The following is a 13,772-nucleotide window of genomic DNA, read 5'->3' on the forward strand; positions in this document are numbered from 1 at the left end:
GAGTTATTCAACTATATTCATGAACGAATGGAAATATTATGTGAATATCGTGTTAAATGGAATATTTTTGAACGGAGCTTATACAGAAAAGAATCAATACACAATGTTTGTATTAAACGTGTATACGTTGAAGAGATTATTTATGAATGATAAAATAGTCCACTATCTTCTGCGTCTTAATGACGTAGTATAGGACATTCATAATCTGAGGCTATTAATATATTCGGGAAAACAACGCCATAGTAAAAGGTTACGCATGCACAATTAAATTACTTCTTTATTACATATAAAATAGTTGAAGTTCGATATCAATGTTTTACCATGATCAAGCGTATAGCCACTATATCATCAAACATCATTGGAAAAATAAATGCATAATCTTTAAGCAAAAATGTATGTCATTAAATTCTTTACGTTGTTACTCAAAATATAAACCTTAGAATAGGCACACCGGTTGGAGGCGGCCATTTTGGGCTAAAATAGTATGACCTACTTTCAAAGCCGGGAACCATCAACAGAAAAAGTAGAGCACAAAAATGGCTTTTTTCTTATTGCTTACAAATATACCTTCAATTTGATACCAAAACATATCATTTGCAATGTATTTTACAAATCCTAGGAAGCATGCACTGAACAATGTGTACTAAGTATCAAGTTTACTGCATGTAACCCTGCAAACAGGAGTGTGTTTTGGGGTAATGTGACCTTTAAGAGACCCCAACCCCTTCAAATTTGAATTAAAGGCACTTTCTCCATAGGTATAATCTGTTTTGAGAAAGATCACAAAGTTCCAGTACAATGACACACATATTTATTAATAAACATCGCCGTTGAAAGCGTCACGCGTAACAGCATTTCGCGTCAAGAATTAAGGTAGAACAGCCGAACTTGGTTACATCATACATGCATCACTTATACTCCATACAAGGCATCACTTTCGATTCTAATATGCATAGCAGATGTAACATATTTATTAATAAGTGAAAAAATCATCCATGACATTATTTGTACATCATAGCAGGTTTTGAACAGGACTCGAACAAACTTTTTTGGGGGCACATTTTAGGTGAAATACATGTAGTAGCAGCATTTCTGATGTCATTTGACCCAACAAAAAAGCTTTCTTGCATGGAAAAACAACAAACTCGACTCAAAACAAAGTCATCGTCAGACATGAGCTTTAAGTCTTCTGTCACACCTGGACCTATGATTCCTCAGCTCGAGTTCCGTCTCGGACAGGCTCCGGAAAGTGTCAGTCTGGCCCGGGTGTTCAATTCCGTGTAATATGAGAATACAAAAAGGTGTTTGTGCACATTTACCAATTACGGTGCCAACTAATGAAAGTGAGACACAATTAGAGTAAGCTTTTAATAGTATTTGGTGTTTTTTTTGCTGCAAATGGATAAGTCACCACGCCGGCATCAAATTGTCGGGCACACTGGCAAAGTTATCGCCTCAAAATGTGGTTTCAGAGTTGCAGTGAATGTAAAAAAAACATGTTCCCTAATTTTGGTAACAAAAGTGTGCCAGGATATCAAAGAAATCATTTTACAATAGATTTCATTGAAAATAACAGCGTACTAACCTGCAAAGATATCGATCCTCTCGACACGACTGGGCGTGTTGTGTGTTGAGGGCCGTCTCTGAATCAGTCATGCTGTGCAGTTTTTGATGGCTGTCACTTCAGCCGGACTTGTAAACTAATTGGACGACAGTTCAGACAGAGTTATAGACCCATTTCGACACCGTCTACAAATGCACACTTAGGGTTACGCATAATATTGAGGTCACTTAAAACAGAATCCCTGGGGTATTTCACGCGGGGTCTATCACAACAACATCCTTCCAGGAAAGAAAGCATAACATTATTATAATTTTTGTTTTTTAGCTGACTACTTGATTTTACTTGAACTCAGCAAGATATTCGAACAGGAAAATTAAGAAAAACAAGTGTTATTCTGAGAAGATCTGCCTGACGGGGGTGAAGGCGAAGGCAGATGGCAGTGTCCGTCCAAAATTGGCGGGCATTTTTAACCGAAAAAGCTAAAAAAGTAAACAATAGTAATAAATACAAATGAAATAAAGACATGCATTAGTTTCATTACTGAGATTGATGTAAGTTAATGTCAAAATGCCACTGAAAACCAATACCGAGTGTTTAAGTAGTCTTAGGGTATCTGTCCGGAACAGGTTTCGGTATGATTTTCCAGCATTTACCCCCTTAATGACCCCAAGTTGCAACAGACCTACTGAAAACAGCCCTAAATTGGGTCCAGATGACATCTGGCAGTTATTTTTTTGCAATACAGATAGTTTTTGATGAGCATTTGTCAAAATTCTGGCAGACGACTAACTTGGTCGGCAGTTCTTAAAGGTTACGCATGCGCAATTTATTTCCTTCAATATTACATATAAAATAGTTGAAGTTTGATACCAATTTGTATCATGATAAAGCGTATAGCCACTATATTGTCACACATCATTGGAAAGATAAATGCATAATCTTTTGAAAACAAAAATGCAAGTCGTTAAATTCTGTTGTCATTCAAAATATTTACCTTAGAATAGGCAAACCGGTTTTTACACCTGTGGAGGCGGCCATTTTGGGCTCATATAGTAAGACCTACTTTCAAAGCCGGGAACCATCAACAGAAAAAGTAGAGCACAACAATGGCATTTTTTCTTATTGCTTACAAATATACCTTCAATTTGATACCAAAACATACCATTTGCAATGTATTTTACAAATCCTAGGCAGCATGCACTGAACAAGTTGTGCTTAATATCAAGTTGACTGCATGTAACCCTGCAAACAGGAGTTCCGGTTTGGGACTATGTGACCTATAATGTTGCGCTTGTTTATATTCTGAATTTATAAAACGTTGAAAATGAGTTCAACAATAACTTCAGGGTTTCGATAGACTACAACAAAAATGCTTCATAATCGCTAAAACCGAATATGTATTTTTTTAATATAATACATATTATCTGTTTCGTAAACTCGTTCATGCTTCTACAGCTGGGTTAAATTTATTTGAAACGTTCTTTTGTTCTCAACAGATAATCGCGATCTTTAATATTTACGGGTGCTAACAACGCAATAGTAGAAGGTTAAGATTGTTTATATTCACAGTTCTCAATTTATAAAACGGTGGACATGAGTTCAAATTACTACATGTTTACTATAGACAACCTCAAAAATGCTTTAAAATCGCTAAAACCGAATATTAGAAAACAACTAAATATAACAAGAAATATTGTTTAAAAAGGTAGTCGGCGTAAATGCTGACTTTTAAATAAAGTTTGCAATTAACATTTCTAAATAAATAAATGGAAAACAAAGGTTTAGCTGTTATGTTTCCTTCACTTGTAAGTCGCATATTCATCGCATGAAATGTGTGTTATCATTGTCAAACCACACATTAGTGTAAATACATAAAAAATATACTACGGGAGGGCACATCATATGTGTCCTCACATGCCGTATAATGAGTATATTTCTTCACTATCGAAATATATCGTATGTTAATATTTGATTTAAACGCAGTTTTCTTTCGACACATTTAAATAAAACTTTCATAGCCACGTCATGCGAAAATGGGTCTTATGCGTTTTGGCCAGCGTATCTTAAACCCAACATGTGCATTTGCGCAGTCTGGTCAGAGGCGATGCTGTTCGCTATAATATCAATCATTGTGATATGGTTTCATTATGTATCTCCTGACCAGACTGAGAGATGCGCATGCTGAGTGGGCTATATATATGATGGGCGCATATGCACTAAGACCCATTGCGAATTGTAAATGGCACATTTTAGCACAATTATTTTCGATACAAAATTGAATTCAAAATAGCAAACTTGTAAATAAGGGCAGCCTATCCAAGCGTTCAGGAACGATTTCCAGGCGTGCTCACCAAGTACGGCAAACATTTGTGGTTGGATAATTAAACGATTTTCCTTTTATCGTGACACTATACTATTTCGGTAATGTTTGTTTTCTCATCTTGAAAGCGAAACTGTGTTTATCGATAGTCAATTATATATTTCCAGGACGATTTAGTGAACCAGTACTGACCCTGAAATTTTGCGAGGTGGGTTTTAACGCGTTATTGTAATTGGGCCACAATATGTGTCGTTTGAACATACAGAGAGTAGTCCGGAATTCCTTACACTGAACAGTGCTACATCTGTTGCGCTGAGCACAGACACAGTGATGTAGCCAAAGTTCAGTGGTTTTATATCGAATCAGCCTATGAAATATTCGAAAATATTCATGCGTGTCTGCTGGCGTTATTTAAAAGACATTTAAGGTGAAAAGCTTGGTAAAACAGCTAGCCGAAAAAGCGCATTAGTTCTCTATACCTGTGTTTAGGTCCGAGTTGTTGACACCGTGTGAACTGCTAGGGTAACAAGTAATGCATAAACAACAAAGTACGGGTCAACAGGGCTGCCTTTATGACTAACTAATTCGTGAGTAAAAATTATTGCTCGCAGATTTACTTTTTATTTATTTTCATCAATTATCTTATTGTATATTTTGAATTTGTATATGGTGTCAAAAATCAAAAGTTGTGTACAGGGAGTTTTCATCATCAATATATATTCTTAGTGAAAAAGGTATTCGATATTCCAACAATATTCATTTAATATGATGGTGATTGCAAATTGTCTTTATATTTAGCTTTCATTACCATTTTCATCATACTTTCTATGCTTTCAGAACGTCCAAAAAGGGCCATGTTGTTGTTATTTTGTCTAAGTTATATCTATGAAATAAATAGGATGAAAAAAGTGCACACATATCTCGACCCGTGCGTTATGACACACTCTTTATAAATTTGAATGGCGTGTGCTCATTTCAAACTTGCGATTAATTTTGAAAAATGAGTTGCGTCTTAAATTATGCAAAAACGAACTACTTATGTGCCTTCAGCGCTATGATTTACAAAGCTGTGTAAGTTATAGCGACAACATTTCGACGTCAGTATGTAACAGCGGCCTTCACAGCCGAACTTTGGGCGCCATTGTCGACGTAGCTCTCGGCAAATATATTTATGGTTCGTGTGAAGGGACTGTAATAACAACGCAGAACAATATATCAAAGACATACGATGTTTATGTTCTGGCGGTCAAGTTGCAAATGCCTACATGTATCACCATTATTACACAACAAAAACAGTAATAACATTTATAAAAACATGTCAATAATATAAAACAATAAATACAATAAACACAATAAATAACTTGCTTTGCATTTAATTAGAAACAATTAGATTATAACAATACAAAGATTAAAGTTTATAAATTGATTTATCACTAACCTGATATAATAAGGCAAAACACTATATCAAAGATATACTATGTTTATGTTCTGGTGGTAAAGTGGCAAATGCGCGGTTACTTGCACTTTCCACTTGACCAACGCCGCGAACCAGTCATGCGTGTAATAGGTTTAGGTGATAAAAATGGTTAGGTTGTAACTGTTTGGAAAGAATAAAGGTTAATAGTTAAATAGACAGATATTGATTTCGTATGTTGTGATTTTATATAGAAATAAGAATTTGTTTATTTACTCTATGACTGTACGTACGTATGATATTTTTAAGAGTAATTAAGGTTTAAATATAAGTGTGTTCAATTAATTACTATAAGTTTGTTACAATACACAATTATATTATTGGTAGATCTATCATAATTGAATTTCTGTTTTAATTTATGCTGTTATTATAGTATACATGTATGATATATTTTATATTTTAATAATTCAGCCAGATCAGAATGAAAAAAATGTAGCCTATGAAACAGAGACTGGAGAACAACTTAATTGAAAAGCCTCATTGTAGTAATTCGAACTAAATGTCCATCTATTTAACCAGACATGCATTGGCATGCATGACATCTAACTTGTAGCAAAAGTACTGATTTGAATTAGAAAGAATCCGGTCAGGTTACATCCTAATGTTGTTTCCTATTGTTCTCAAGTTCTTAAAGCCTCTTTGAAATATGAATAATATTCAGACTGACTTTCTACACGTCTGTGCTCATTTGCTTCCTAATATTACGAGTCTGTGCACACTCTTTGAGAATTCCAACTGGCAGATATGCTCAGAATAGCATTCCACAAAATGAGTGTTATTGCGTATCGTGTAATGACTTTGATTTAGAAGGCGCATATCATTTTATATGTATACGCCGCAGCTTCACTGATCTCAAACTCTATTTAGCGTATATTTTATATTTACCATTATGTATATAAAATTAAAAAGCTTTGAGTTTCATGTTACAAATCAGTCATTGATATTGTATGTAAACATATCAAACTTTTGTAATAAGAAATATGACCCTAAATAATACTGTTTCATTAATTCCATCTCCACCTCGATAACGCCTTCGCTTTTCAGCCACCAATTGTGTTTGTTTGTATTGTTATGCTTAAGTTACTTCTGATACCTAATGTTATATTGTTATACCTATTAACATGTACGTAAATTAATGTGTATCCTTACGGATGAAGGCGAGCTACTGTTTTATAATGCTGAAGTCTTTTTTTTCTTTCTGCCAGTCTAACTGTCTGCATGTCTGCCTTGTTCAATTGCGGTTTAGAACTTAAATTTTAGTAAACTTTGAACATGTTTTTAACATCAAATATCGTTTACTGATCAAACTATTTTTAAATTTCAATGCCTCAACGACAACTACATGTAAATGTTTAATTAAGTGAAGCAGCATACTAACTGATATGAAAAATGAGCCTATTTTATTCAGACTGTTTCACTGATACATGTGTGATATAATGTATGCAGTACTTAGCTATATAGTTTGTATATTACGACTAGACCATGTTCCTTTAATGCGTGTAATCAATTGTACATACGTGTATATTGACTCTTATTCATGTTTTAAATTTAGCAGTTATCAAAAATGTAGCTATAATCAGAATTGATTAATACTCGTGTACGAGAAATACGAACGTATACTAAGGAAATTTATTTAAACGCAGTCCGTTGAATGAGTAAATATTATAACGCTGTGTGCAGGTGTTTTTTTTATAAGACACATGAACGCACAGGTAGTTTATCAAACAAATATAGTTAAACGTGTCAGAATCAGATGTAAAACTGGCCATTACGTTCAATTTCGTGTATCTGTGCATTTATGTTATTCCATTGCTACTCTTATATACACGTCCTCTTAGTTTTTTTGTTTTTTAAAGTATAAGGAATTTACCTGTTTCATCCTCGGTAATACACAAGTACACAGGTATGTTTATCCTCAATATAATTAAATGAATAATTTTAATTTTATTTGACAGTTGTCAAATGAGAACTGCGGTAGCCGAAAGTTCTTACTACACTACTAAAACCAGTTAATTTAATATGTCTGTTGAGCATATTAAGGAAGAACATTTCCAACTATTAGCTTTATCACATATATTTATTATTAAATTAATTCTAATGTTAATGAGATAAAAAAAAACAACATAAAAATCAATACAAAATATTTTATTAAATAACAAGATAGTGTTAAGAATACAAAATAAATATTAATTTAAATTCAGGTATACATATGTTTTTGTACATACAATATTGTAATGTTAATTACACAAATCCTATTGTGTTAGTTCATCCAATTTTATAAAAGTATGTCATTTTTGCAAAATATGGTATTATAATGCATACTATCCATTTAACACAAATGTATATTGTTTAAGTTCAAGAAAACTCGGGGCACGTATTCACCAACAAATAACTTGGCTTTAGAATATAGAATGTGTTCAGCATTTGAATATATACAGTCTTCAAGTGTTGCTACCGATATTCCAAAAATAAGTTGGTCAACATGCAGAATTGTGTAAAACGAGGCGCTGAATCAGTGACACATTGAACTGCATTATACAATCAGAACATTACAGTTTTAAGAATATTCGTCTTCTTTAGACTTGTTGAAGAATTCTTTTTCACGTAATACACTATATCCACTTTAGACACTAAGACAAACTATTTAAGCCGAAACACATTTAGAACTGCACACACCAGCAAGTTGGTTTTGTTTATTTCAATTCACGCGAACAGCTTTCTAAATATGAATAGCCACGTTCGCCATATCACCATTGTCCCAACAATTTGTACTTTTGGCAACGTCACATAACAGAGCATCCATTATTTCCCGCATTTGAACCGTACTTCCGGTCGTATTCTTCAATCTCCTTTAAGTAGGACACTGGTGGCCATCTGTTTTCATCGACGTGTTTTCGATTTTCACCCTTCAACAAAGGGAATTCAGGCCTCTTCTCGAAAGCCAAATAGTTGCTAGATATAAAGAATAGACACCACTTTTCTAGCTGTGCTGCGTTGAAGGTCTACAAGAAGAAATACAATTAATGGCGGCTTATTCGGTAAGAAATCAGAGAACATATGGGTAGACATATAGGTAATACAATTGTTAGTACGTTTGACCATAACTTTAAGCATTCTCACGGTTAAAAAAGCATGCGCCGCATATTCTTGTGCAATTTACTTTCGTGTACAGGTTTAAAGTGGTCCGATCAGAATTTCTAATAGTACATTCATTCTTTGAAAAGTGCATTTTATATGAATATTATAAATACTCAAAGTGAATCGTAACGCTGAATATACCGCCGCAAGTGGAACTCATTAAAAACAATATTTAAAGAAACTGTTTAATGAATAACCCAGCACTCGGTTGAGAATAAATCGAAAATGCGATGTGCAATAGATCAATTCAGAAAACACCTTTCGCTACAACTGATTAAACAATTGCAGTGTAAAAATAAACACAATTCGTTTCAAAGAATTATATTTCATGTTACACAAATTCACATAATTACAATCTAAATTACCTGCGACGTCAGGAGAATGCCGATGACGTCGATTTCTGATTTTTCTATCCGTTTACTGACGCTTCTGTCCACTTCTTTGGTAATGTACAGTTCGCACAAATTCACGAGCCGTTTCTGTCCGTATTCGTCGGCTAGCACCATGATGCCGACGGCGTCTGAGTCCTCGATGGGGGAATGGTCGGTGTACAGATACTCTAGAAAGGCAACGAATGTTTCCTTTGTGGTGTTCGGAATACGAATCTGGCAACAAAAACATAACATATAAAGTAACTTAGTTTTGTTAGAACGACGTTTCAACTCTTTCCAGCTATAATAAAATGTTGCCTTTCTGTTGTGAATTTGCAGCTGGTAACACAGAAAACAGAGCGCGTTAACGTATGAGCCTTTATCTGGGAAACAAGGATTAATGCATGTGCGTTAAATGTCGTCAGTGCGAGAATTTCCGCCTTTATCGTAATTTTCGTTTACAGAAGTCTCCCTTCTTTGCGGAATTCAAGTTTATGGGAAAAGTGTCGTCCTTGATTAGCCGTATGCGAACCGCACCAGATAATATGGGACGACTTACCGGAAAGGTATTGTTCACGTTTAACCAAATGCTGTGCTGTACTTACAAATCCACTTAACACGACGCGCAGCACATGTTTTAACACGTGTTGTTCTCCATATCCACATAATGTGCTAAGAATGCATAACAAAACACTGTACTTCACACTCGTCACCATATTCTGTGCTACAGTAATACAAGTAAAATGTCATTCTGCGCTAAACATAATGTGCTACTAATTCATAATCACATTCTGTGCTACACCTGCACACCAAAATAATGTTCAACACGTGCTACATTCAGTGATGAAGGTCAATAAACAATATACTGTGCTACACATGCTTAGATACATTCTGTGCTACACATGAATAACCACATTAAATTATCAATATACTTAACCAAATAATGTGCTACACATGCTTAACCACTTACTGTTCTATACATGCATAACCGCATACTGTGCTACAGATGCAAAACTATAAACTACGATATTCAAGCTTAACTAAATGATGTGCTTCAAATGTGTAGAGATTTATAGACCTTAAACAATGAAATGCTAACTGTATTGTAACAGAAGAAGATATTTTTGGACATGTGTTTATGTTCGATTGCAAGTTTTAATCCGTTCTCACCTCTGTAAGATTCTTCGAGAAGCTCTCCATGAAGTGCCCGCCAAACATGGCCGCCATGACCTCACATCTTGCAGTCAACACACACTTGTGGGCATACACTTTGGAACCTGCGCGTAAAACCCCGATGTATTGTTTTCAATTTAAAATCTTCACTTTCTCAAGGACGATTAACCGTCAATGTCAGTTTTGATGCAAAGGAAATACCTTAAATAGCCTACTTTTAGAGCAACAAAGATAAGGCAAGAACTAACTGATTCTGATATTATGATTCAGGATGAAATATAATTATATTAATTTTAATGAAGAAATTAAATTTTATTATGCTCGCCGAATGTTAGTGTAAGTTGTAATCTATAGTAGCGTAACAAGTTGTTACGCTTCTTAAGAGACTTTGAGTGAGTTCTATGGTGAAGATAAGGAGGTCATTGTTTTAAGGGTAGATTTAAAAACTGGCATTGAAGAAGAGAAAATTAACATCAGCAAGTTACTAGACAAAAACACGTTGCTTAATAATGACTAAGATTGAATCAGATGATAATGGGTTGCTATAAACATCTGTAAACAAAAGCACTATGTCATAGAGTAATACAGATTCATGGAAGCACAGGTTTACCCGAGTTTGCCAGGATGTGCAAGACAGGCCTGTGTATGGTTGTTACCAGTGTGGAATGTGAAAGAAGTTTCAGCACTCAAAACAGACTGAATAATAAGTTTAGAAGCTCTCTCAAAGAAGAGAATCTTGACCTACTGATTGCCATGATCATGTACCAGGTCCCTGGGGGATCATATGACCCATCTAGTGCAGTACTCGTCTGGCATTAAGATAACAAGAGGAGAAAGAAAATATTGTTTCAGGGTTATAAGCCCCGGGCAACAAACTGAAGAAAAGTTAAGATGAGTAAAAAAGGTTCAAAGTTTTAACTTTTTAGAGAAGAAGTTTATAGTTAACTTATATAGACCACAGGCAGTGTGACTTTATTTTCAATTACACAATTACAAACATATTTTAGTTTTATGTTGACATGACGTTCATGTACTACAAAAATACTATATGCAAGAAAGACCCAATCTAGACGGAGATACAACACATGTAAGTTGAATAATGTACAGCAAGTATGTTCATATCATCATTTAAAATGTATTCTGTTTGCATTTATTAATAACAAATAATAAAATTTCTACTTTAAACGTGCCACGTACCATGTCAGTTTTGTATGGAAATGGAAAATACCCCTCAATATTCCTAAAAACCCTTTATGGCTGATACAAAGGAGTAAAATACCCTTTCACAATAATATCAGGGGGTAAAATACCCTTTAGAATAAATCCTTTTCTCGAGCTCTGATTTTCTTAATTGTTATGATCGAGCAACACGTTATAAATGAGTCCATGCATTTCAGATAACGGAACAGAATATTTATTTTAGATACATATTCCAGTCGTTGCCTTTTAAATAAATGAACTCATGCAAAATATAAAAATATAACACAGAATAGTGTGTAAGGCATGTGATAATTTTGTTTTAACTTAATTTTTAATGCACGTTCATAAGTGTTATCACTTACTCGTAACTGTTTTAATTTTCAACTTAATTCATGCAGTACTCTCTTACTTCCCCAATGCTATTCGTGTTTTAAAAATGAGTCATCGTTTGACAAAAAACAATAAAACAAATATCACCATGTGTTAAATACATGCTACGTACCTTCAATGTCAAACATGACATCCGCGCCTTCCGCTTGGTTGAAAAATAGCTCTTTCATCCTGGCACCTGTTTCGTTACTAAGGTAGGTTCCTATGCTGGGGTTAAGGAACTCCTGCTCGGTCAGCATGTTCTGGCAGATGGTTTGAAGGTAGGATAGCTTAAAGATGGCCGCCACGCGGTCGAGTTCTTTTATCTCCTCCTCGCTAGCCTCACTGGCGTCGGGAAAATGTGGCAAGCCTTTAAAATAACACACTGTGATCATTTATTTGATTCTGGTTAATCTTATACAGTATTTTCTATTATCTTTTGGTAATTCCGGAATGCAAGAGTAGCCTAATGGACGTTCTGAGCATGTTATCATCATGGCAATAGTTTATCATGTACAAATATTTACTATTCCCAACTATGATTGCATGTGTAAATATACCGTTAACCGTCGTTACAATCCTATAATATATCACTAAAAGAGATTTTTATGACGCACCTCCGCGGCCTATATAAAATACGAGTGTCCACACAAGATAACACATTATACCGAAAACCACAAATTTATACATTAAAATAAAAATGGTGTAAAGAATATATTTGGTTTGCTTAACACTCATACACTAGGTAGGCATTACATACCTGTGTACAAAAACTCAAGGACTCTCACGAATGTCTTGGCAGATATGTCTGCACTCAGCTCTACCAACGTGTGGCCTCGTGTGGGGCTACCCTTGGTCGTGTCATCATCATCCCTCTTGTAGACTGCAGCGATGCCCTGTACGGCACCAGAATTCAGCTGTTCGTACGTAAAGTTGTCTATCGCGTTGATTTCCTTCATTTGATTGTTCTATAAAAGTAAAATAAAAGTTAAACTAAAAATGTATTGCGAATGAGTTCCGCGGCTATCGGATAAATGTAACAAATTGTTTGGTAACCATGGATAGTGAGTAACAATAGTAAAATATACTTGGGATTTTACAATCGGCGTTTAAATTGTATAACTTTGCGGCAAGTAAATACAATACATTTCTTTTCAACGGGGTACATATCTTAAGCGCAAGTAATGAAATGATGTCATACAATGTAAAAAAGTAACGAAAAATACATGAAGTTTTACTTAAAGGTGCAGATTTAAACACACGTACGAGGCAACACTTTTGTATTATAAGTTTGGCAATGTAACATTGATACACCTTTTTTAAGCGGTATTTACTATGTCATACCTTTATCGGCTTTGAAACTCCTAAAACTTTGGCGAACATTTTTGAGGCTGCACATAGAACCAATGAATGCGCATCCAGGCGATGTTTGTCGCCAAGGACAATCGTGACGTCACAGTGTTTTGGGTCCTGAAGCATGCGGTACCAATCGGTGTCGAACGTGGAGGTCATAATCTCGATGCTCGGAGCAAAGCCTGAATGAAAAGTAGTCCAATGGACTTCTTAAATTCGTTGAAGACAGCATGATACCATTGCGTATTATTGACGTACAAATCGTCTACAAACGGTCTAATCCATAAACTTGTACCAGTATTTGTAATACAAGATGAGTGCATGTATCGTCTTTTATTTTGATTTTCAATCTTTTCGTTCTGTAATATTAATATAAGTACATGTTTCAAGTTATACCACTAAAACATCTAACCATTTTATCCGACTGCCCAATCTAGTTTTTCAACATTTTTTTTAACTTACGTATTGCCCAAATTCCAGTTTAAGACCATCCGTTCAGTTAAAACCGAATGTGGAGAAGTCATTAACCCTTTGGTAATATCCTATTAATGTGTTTCTTTAGGTCTGTTGTTAAAATATATCCACACAGACTTTGAAACAATCTCCACGCAGAGTTGTCGTTCCTTGCTATCACATACAATCTATTCCATCACAAGAAAATCCTACCAAATTTGGTAGGATTAAATTGTTGTGTTGTATTATATTATGAAAAGTAGTATCCTTTTCTTTTATATTTTGAAAATAGAGTACAAGTTTAGGTTTATAAAAAATAACCTAAAATTAAAAAAAAGTAAAAAAAAAAACTTAAAT

The 13,772-nt window shown here is 34.7% G+C and overlaps 1 protein-coding gene across 1 annotated transcript in view; it reads right to left on the reverse strand.

Annotated features, from left to right (window-relative positions):
* Nucleotides 1–7,530: 7,530 nt before the first annotated feature.
* The window catches only part of LOC127861525 (rho-related protein racA-like), a 14,238-nt gene continuing 7,996 nt past the window's right edge, over nucleotides 7,531–13,772 (reverse strand). The window contains exons 6-11 of the mRNA XM_052400087.1: nucleotides 12,954–13,144; nucleotides 12,370–12,577; nucleotides 11,743–11,979; nucleotides 10,038–10,144; nucleotides 8,862–9,101; nucleotides 7,531–8,360 (exon numbers count right to left, since the gene is read on the reverse strand). Coding sequence (XP_052256047.1) covers nucleotides 8,142–8,360; nucleotides 8,862–9,101; nucleotides 10,038–10,144; nucleotides 11,743–11,979; nucleotides 12,370–12,577; nucleotides 12,954–13,144 — 1,202 coding nt within the window. The 3' untranslated portion in view covers nucleotides 7,531–8,141. The remainder of the gene's footprint in view (nucleotides 8,361–8,861; nucleotides 9,102–10,037; nucleotides 10,145–11,742; nucleotides 11,980–12,369; nucleotides 12,578–12,953; nucleotides 13,145–13,772) is intronic.

The sequence above is a fragment of the Dreissena polymorpha genome, chromosome 16 (genome assembly GCF_020536995.1).
Source record: "Dreissena polymorpha isolate Duluth1 chromosome 16, UMN_Dpol_1.0, whole genome shotgun sequence".
In the NCBI taxonomy this organism is placed as follows: domain Eukaryota; kingdom Metazoa; phylum Mollusca; class Bivalvia; order Myida; family Dreissenidae; genus Dreissena; species Dreissena polymorpha.